Below are 8756 nucleotides of genomic sequence, written 5' to 3'. Positions count from 1 at the left end.
TGGAAATCATCCAAACAAACATGTATAGCTCGCTCTACAATGGAGTCTGAATTCATTGCATTAGACAAGGCAGGTGAAGAAGCTGAATGGCTCCGAAATTTCTTAGAAGATATTCCATTTTGGCCCAAACCAATGGCCCCTATATGCATACATTGCGATAGTCAAGATGCAATAGGAAGGGCTGGAAGTGTTATTTATAACGGGAAGTCTCGTCACATAAGATGAAGACATAACTCTGTTAGACAACTACTCTCTAATGGAATTATCACAATTGACTATGTAAAGTCAAAGGATAATGTGTCGGATCCACTTACAAAAGGCCTACCTAGAGAGGGAGTTGAGAGATCATCGACGGGAATGGGACTATGGCCGAGAACAAGTCATCGTGGCGGTAACTCTACCTAGAAGACTGGAGATCCCAAGATCTAGGGTCAAGGAGATAAAACAAAGTCATAGATGACGGTTCAACATTGTTGAAATTTATTTTATGTCCATTCTCATGATGAGACAATGTTCAGTAACCAGGATAAAGACATTAGGACTTTTTAATGGTTTCTAAGTTTGATACAGGGTATATCAAATAGTGTATCTACGGGATAACACATTTAGAAACCACTTATGTAAGTGTGAAGTGTAAGCCGCTTCAAGGAGAATCTAGTAAGGCCAGTTCTCTAAGCACTTATTAACTGAGATGTGTTCATGGCTGAAACGAACAAAACAATGAGAACCAAAAACAGTTCAACGGTTGATTATGTGACTTATGTTGTCTAGGTATACACCAAAGCTCGACGGTTCAAAAATATCAAATCTACCAATTGACCGAGTATATCCGATATATGTTCACTACGAAAAGTTTAAAGGGAAGCCTACTTATCCAGATGCAATTAATCCTTACTTACGAGACACACAAGTTTTCATGCATATGTTTTAAACAATAGTCATTCCCCATTCATGTGGGGGATTGTTGGGTTTTAGCAAGGTGTGAATGGGAAATAAAAAGATAAAATGGAAAGTGAAAGAACCAATGAAAGTAGGGGAACCAATTTTGGAGGGAAAATGAAAAGTCATTTTTACCATATTGGTAGAAGAAAGGAAATTGTTGTCCTTACATTAGGAAGCACTTCCTTTAGTTCTTAAAGGGTTAAGAAGAAGGTGCCTCCTCGCACCGTCGTCGTCGCTCGCTCGGCCTCGGCTTCGGATTCGGATGTGATTGATTGATAATATTTTTTGGACAAAATTTATTTAATCAATCTTATTAATTCATTTCTTTTTCTCTTATAAATTAATTTAGAAAGTTAGTTAAATAACGGAATTAATTTTGCAATGAATTATTTGAAATTCGCGTGTAATGGTAAATTCGTTTGAAAGGATTTGTTCCTTCCGAAGAGTCGTTATTTTTCCCAAAAGACACAACGATTTGGAAAAAACGGGTCTGAACAGACGCGTTCCTTGCTGCTAATGACTATAAATAAGAGGTCATTTTTCGTTTTTCAAACACTGAAACTTTTTCTCTCTGCATACATTTTCTTACATAAACAAAATTGTCGATCGACTGAGTCTGTTTGTGCTGTTGTTGCTGTTGTTGAGTTCGCTGAAGTTATTGAAGTTTGAGGTACCGCTACTTCTCTAACAGGTTAATCCGTTTTATCTTGGGAGGAATTAATCTGTAACCTCGGGTACAGTAAGAGGATTAAATTTCTTAGAGAAACACAGTGATTTCTGTGGACTCGGATTAAAAATCATTCTGTTTATTTTCATCTTTTTCTATTTCTATATTTTTTACTAACCTGAATACATGAGACAACACAGTATCCCTTGGCATATAAATGTTATCCTTTTGATTTTAAATTTATTTTTATTGTCTTTTTGAAATTTTTGATTAATTTTTTATTCTTTTAGCTCCGGACTCCACTTTCGATTACCAATCAAAAGTGGACTAGAGTTTAAGTTATTTTTTTTATTCATCACACCAACGGTGCTTGCATCCGGGTTGAATAAGTTAAAGGATCCTTACTTTATTGGGTAGGGTCATGATGAAGTGTATTCCTCTATCAAAAAATGGAGGTTTGATATAATATGATATGACATGCATGTCAAACACGTGTCTTGTATTTTCTTAGTCAGAGACAATAATAGGGTGACTTTATTATTCTAAAAAAAAAATGACCTTAATAGAAATTAAGATATCCTCATAAAATTGAGCAACTTTTTACCATCGGATAAAAATGACTCATAAATTGGATGACATTCAAGATATTAACTTTCATCAAGATTTGACTAATTTATATTTGCCTCCCAAACATTAGAATGCAATATTTTTTGCAGGGATAGACATCAAAAGAAGAGATCACTCACAAAACATTTCGTTTTGCTCAAAGGATAACTAATAAGTCTTCTATCTTTTTGTTTGTCTTTGAGAAAATCAGTACTCTTTTGACTACGTAATTGCAATTATATGAATAAATTTAGTTCAAAAAGAAATAAAATTTTATTAACTTAGTTCTTTTTGTGTGTGGGCGTTAGGTCAAGTTTCTTGGTAAAATTTGAAAAAAAGAAAAAAAATTGTTTTCAAAAATTAAAAATGATATTTGAAATTGGAGTAGTATATGCTCATGAATATAAATTCTTTTCAACTTTTTTCCGAGTAAAAGAAAAGCTGAACAGGGAAAAAGACATACGATCAATTATTGGCTCATTTCCCCAAATTGTTTAATGGCATTCTTACGTGTGTCACTTTAACAAACAAATGATCCAGATTTGTTTAATAATTTCTGACCCAAGTTATTAGTTACTGTTTGTTGGAGAGATTTGAGAGAGGAGAAACTCCTATTTGGGTGTGAAGAGAGGAGAGTGAACTACATAATATAATTTTGCACCATTTGATCTGTTTTAGTACTAAGGTGAACTTCTTTATTGCACCAGCAGAAGACCAAATACATCAGTACCTTTCTTTTTTTCCAGGTTTGAATTTTTGAAAGTTTTGTTTGAATTAATATGTACAAGTATTCAGTTGTTTAATTAAAGATTGTATCATTTTTCATTACTACACAATATCACACAACAACGATTTGAAGTAAGGGTATGGGTAAAGGATAAAATATGATTATCAAATAATAAGTGTAAAGACAAAATTAGAAATTTTTTAAGGTCACACTGTTTCACAAATGTTGTTACCAAACCATGGATTAGATTTAACAATCAGAACAAATATTGTATTTAAACTAAGATAATGTTTCTCTAAATTGATGTTGTTGTTTTTTTAATCTAGGAAACAAATTATATATAGATGGCTAATGCTGCTGTGATTTCTCTGGTACGATCTTTGGAGGAACTGGTGCAGCGAAAGCCACATTTGATAAGTGATGAAACAAGAAGAATGGTGGACTCTGTCCTTGATAGTCTTGAATATTTCCAAAACTTCCTTGAGAGCACTAGCAAGAGAAGGCAAAAATATTGTAGAAAGGTTGAAGAGTTGGAAAGAGAGATTAGAATGGAAGTCGAAAAAGCAGAAGACGTGATTGAACTAAAGATCATGTATGGGATAATGAAAAAAGAGACACTTGAAGGAAAGATTGATGCACCAAGGGAAAGAAAGGCAATACGCAAAACGTTGCTACCATTTGTAAAAAAGATTGATGCTGTGAAGAGGAATGTGATGGGAAGTAGTTTTGGTGCAAATCAAGTTCAAGGTTATGATGATTCTACAAATGAGGATTTGTTGCCTGGTCATTCATCTAGAAATGTTGCAAAACTGAATCCAGAAAATATTATTGTGGGTCTTGAAGATGACCTCGTGAGAATAATCAGAAGACTAAAGGGGCCAACGTTAACTCGAAAGATTATCCCCATTTTAGGAATGGGGGGAATAGGAAAAACCACTCTTGCTAGGAAGGCATTTGATGATTTTGAAACTAGGCAACGCTTTGACATCCATATTTGGGTGACCGTATCTCAAGAATATTGGATTAGAGGTATGCTGTTGGAAATTCTTCGTTGTACTTCAGATGTGACAACCGATGAAAAATCCAATGATGGGTTGAAGGATACAATATCTATTGAATATCGGATTAGAGGTATGCTGTTGAAAATTCTTCGTTGTACTTCAGATGTGACAACCGATGAAAAATCCAATGATGGGTTGAAGGATACAATATCTATTGAATATCAGATTGAAAGTATGTTGTTGGACAATCTTTGTCATACTTCAGATGAGACCAAAAAGGTGTCTAATGATCAGATGATGGATTTGATATACAAAAAGTTAAAGGGTAGGAGGTATCTTGTTGTAATGGATGATATTTGGAGTAGTGAGGTCTGGGATCTTTTGACAAGAATTTTTCCAGATGATAACAATGGGAGCCGAATTATTTTGACTAGTAGGCAAGAAGAGGTTGCTAATCATGCAGATCCTGATAGCAATCCTCATGAAATGAACCTCTTAAATTCAGATAATAGTTGGAAGTTACTTCGTGAAAAAGTGTTTGGGGTAGAACAGGCATGTCCTCCTGAATTACAGTATATTGGAGTGGAAATAGCACAAAGATGCCAAGGACTGCCTTTAGCTCTTCTAGTGGTTGCGGGATATCTCTCAAAAATTTCTAGAACACGAGTAAGTTGGGAACATTTTGCCATAAGCGTAAGTAATGTTGTTACTAATGAATCAGATATATGTCTAGGAATGCTTGCTATGAGTTACAATTACTTACCTGATCATCTTAAACCATGTTTCCTTTACATGGGAGTCTTTCCAGAAGACAGTAATGTTAACATTGTTAGACTAATCAACTTATGGATTTCTGAGGGTTTTCTATCAGATGAATTAGAGGGAAGAGATTATTTTGAGGATCTTGTTAGCAGGAATCTGGTTATGGTTAGAAACAGGAGTTTTAGTGGCGAGGCAAAAACATGTGGTGTCCATGATCTGATTGGTGACTTGATTTTAAAAGAAGCTAAGAAAGAGAAGTTCCTACAGGTTACTAAGCGTTCAGAAGGTCGTCGCTACAGTTTCCATTCACGCGATCAGGCTGCTTTTTGGAAGTTATCTAATATCATCAGAACATTGCACTTCTTTGAAGGATTTAAAAAACTTTCTAAACAAGTTCCTCTTTTGGTGTCCTTCAAATTGCTAAGAGTATTGGCAATCCAAAAAGTTACATTTCAAAGATTCCCACTTGAGATAACAAAATTAGTACAACTCAGATACCTTCAATTCACTTGTTATGATCATATTCACTGGTCAGTGTCAGAGCTTTATAATCTGCAGACATTCATTCTTGGTTACGAAGTTTCAGGTTTATTACCTCCAACCATACCTGTGGAAATTTGGCAAATGAGAAACTTGAGGCATCTTCATATCGGTGACTTCTTTTCTTTTCCTATTCCATCAAACAAGCTACAAAATCTACAGGAACTCTCCTGTCTAGCTTTGACTAGCTGCACTTCTGAATTATTTTCTGCTATTCCCAATCTTAAAAAGCTGCAAATTGTTGGAAATTATCTGATGGAAATGAAGAGAGAGCGCCTAAATAGCCTTTCCTGTTTAAAAGAACTTGAAATCTTGAAGTACAGGGATGATGGGATAAAACCTTCCCGAATCCCAAGTATGTATGCTTTGCCTACATCACTGAAGAGGTTGACTTTACGTTTTACTAGTTTACCATGGGAAGACATGGCAAACATTGTAAAGTTGCCAAACCTGGAGGTGCTTAAAATTAAAGCCAACGGATTTCTTGGTGATGTATGGAAATTAAACGATGAAGAGATTTTCAATCAACTTAAGTTCCTTCTAATCAGTTGGACAGGTCTGAAGCACTGGGAAGCTAGTAGTGTAAACTTCCCAATGTTGCAACGCCTATTTCTGAAAAGATGCATGAACCTGGAGGAAATCCCTCAAGACTTTGGGGAAATATGTACCTTGGAGTCAATAGAGTTGCATGATTGCAGTATATCTGCTGCTAAATCCGGCAAAGATATTAAAGAAGAACAGGAGAGCATGGGGAATGAATGTCTTAGTGTCCTCATCTATAATCATCCGTAAGACCGTTTCAAAAATTATTGCTTTCTATCTTTACGTTATTTATTCTTTCAAATTGCCTTGTGATATATTCAACAATTTAAGCATATAAAGAACGTAGTCAAGGAAGTCTCCAACCAACTTACGTTTGTGATATTGTCCTTTGGACATCAGTGATCTGCTTTACGAATCATAATGAGTTCCTTCCTTCTCCTTGCAGATGTTGACAGGTCATCTCCAGCTCAGCAATACTTGATCAACAAAGTTATGGAAAAAATGGTGTCCTTATGATTGACTCGACTCTCCAGCAAGGGGAGATCACTTGTAACTTGTTCATTTGCAAGTTAAGTCTCTTTTCTGTTCCTTATAATGATTATTACTTAGGTTGAGTTGCTCTCTCTTTATTTTTGTAATTTTGTTGAAAGTTAAACATTATATGACTATATCATATGTTTCCTATGATGTTGTATTTTGTAATGTTATTTTCCTTAATTTGAGTGCATACTAGTATGCTTCTGCTCTGTACAATGCTCTGCAGTTTGAAAAGTCCGATTTATTTGGTATGTTTTAATACCCCTGATTGAACCAACAAAAAACAAAAGAAATTTGAAGGTTGAGACATAAGAGTTTACTAGCAGTCAATCTCATCTTGATAGAAAATGTTATGAATCAGTCCAAGCCGAATGTCAATACCTGGATGTCATACAAGCAACTATTGGGCTGAAATATTAGGCTAGAAGATTTTCACAAAGGTTGATTTGGGACAATCCAGGCCTAGTTAACAACTGGTTTAAAAGGACTAGTACTCAGTTAGAAAGAAGAGGAGGTGAATCGTGATCGGTCTATCTCTATCCTTCTAATGTCTGAAACTTGTCATCTCCTTGGGGTTCGTAGTTAATTGTTGTTTTAGTAATTGTATATATTCCAGCGTACACAATTCCCTCTCCTTTAGATAACACTGAAATAAACCAGCCTAATAAGGAATGAAATTGAAATATATCTGTTTGATGGGAGCTTTCCCTGTTTACTTGTTTGTTTTAGAGACATTTGAGAAAAAGACGATGAGTTCCCCAATTTTATTTGTTCAACCATCATGAAATTTAAACTACAAGGATATTTAGTATGAGAATGCTTCAGACAATAACTCAAATGGTGAATAGGCAAATGATGATTTGATCTAACTCAACCTCATAAACTAACTCAGGAAGGAAGATCGCTCATGCAATTAATACACCACTCATCCCTTAAAGAATCGATATGGGACACTTCACGATGATCAATGCGCAGGTATATATGTACATAAAGTGTCTTATTTGAACATCAAAAACTTAAAGACGTAAAATCCAATGATCAAGTCTTTAAAGGAAAGTTGCAAGTTGCAAGTTGCAACAAAGTTAAACAAACAGGAACGGCCCAAGTCCACATTTGAAAATCTAGCAACTATGTAAATGGGCTACGATTTGACATACAAACTTAACTGCTGGACCGCTAACTAGAGGCGAAATTAAGTAGGCTTGAGAGAGTTCAATTGACGGAAAGGAAAATAGCACTGTTTATATACGGAGTAAAATTATTTTATATGTATATCTAGTAGGTATTAAACCTTTTAGCTTTTTTGTGTGTTTACGTATACATATCTTGAACCCTTTAAAATGAAAATTCTGACTCCATCATAGAAAATAGTCTCGACATATATAGAAATTGAAACTATTTGAGAGTACACGGAACACTTGTAGTCAGATAGCACATGTAACGTATAGTCCTAATATAGAGAAAGTGTATATAATTGTGTCCAGGGGCGGAGCCACCCTCTTGGCCAAGGGTGTGAAGTTATACTCTTCGCTGGAAAATTACATTGTATATATAAAAGTTTAATTTTGATTTTATATATATATTGGTTTAATCTAGTGGTTAAGGGGTTGTGAAAATTCTTGCTCTGATAACTTTTTTTTTTACTGCATACAATCATTGACACCCCTTAATGAAAATCAAAATCTGTTTCTGATTGTGTCACGAGAAATGTATAGCCCTACTTTTTAAAAAAGAAATTATTTTCCTTAAATGAAAGAGAGAAATGGAAGAGAAAATTGTGTTTACACACCTAGTGAGTAAAAGAACATACATGGTTACCACAATATTTTCTTTCAATGATATCTTTTACTCTATTTTTCAAAATTCATATAAAGTAAATTTCATTTTATACTGTTGTTATATAATTTTCGAATATAAAATTTAATTTTAAAATATTAAATTAATATAATCTACTTGAATTTAAACAATCATACAAATTGTCTTAATTTTTTTTTAAAAAAATATCGTATAAAGAGGTGTGTTTACATGTGGCGGCATCGTATTGTGTACATTTGTGTGAAAAAAGGGGTACGTGGCAAACTAGTCGTTGCTACATGACATCATACTTGCGGCACGTCTACGTATTAATTACAGGTTTAAGCTCTTTAATTTGTTTGTCCAACTCTTCCGCTCCTAACAAATCGGCTACTGACTTTTTTGGGAAAATTGTATGAAATAACAAATTATTAATTCAAATTAAATGTTATAGTCATAATTTATTTTAATTGTAATTCGCAGTAAACATCTCATTTTTTTGTCATCTGATTCGATATACAATTAGCCATTTTTGATATACAATTAGCAATTTTATATATTTCGGTGTAAAATATATAAAATACGTTTTTGTTTGTATAAAGCGAGAGAAAAATGTATATACAAATACATATATTTT

The 8756-nt window shown here is 34.1% G+C and overlaps 1 protein-coding gene across 1 annotated transcript; it reads left to right on the top strand.

Annotated features, from left to right (window-relative positions):
• The first annotated feature begins 2792 nt into the window (after window positions 1-2792).
• Window positions 2793-6528, top strand: LOC125872814 (putative late blight resistance protein homolog R1A-3). Its single transcript, XM_049553613.1, has 3 exons — window positions 2793-2961; window positions 3269-6033; window positions 6234-6528. Exons 2-3 carry the CDS (start codon window positions 3287-3289, stop codon window positions 6238-6240), a joined length of 2754 nt encoding a protein of 917 aa, XP_049409570.1. The 5' UTR covers window positions 2793-2961; window positions 3269-3286; the 3' UTR covers window positions 6241-6528.
• The last annotated feature ends 2228 nt before the right edge of the window (window positions 6529-8756 follow it).

The sequence above is a fragment of the Solanum stenotomum genome, chromosome 8 (assembly GCF_019186545.1).
Source record: "Solanum stenotomum isolate F172 chromosome 8, ASM1918654v1, whole genome shotgun sequence".
In the NCBI taxonomy this organism is placed as follows: domain Eukaryota; kingdom Viridiplantae; phylum Streptophyta; class Magnoliopsida; order Solanales; family Solanaceae; genus Solanum; species Solanum stenotomum.
The sequence above is the reverse complement of the archived record's forward strand: the minus strand, read 5'-3'. Positions and strand labels throughout refer to the sequence as shown.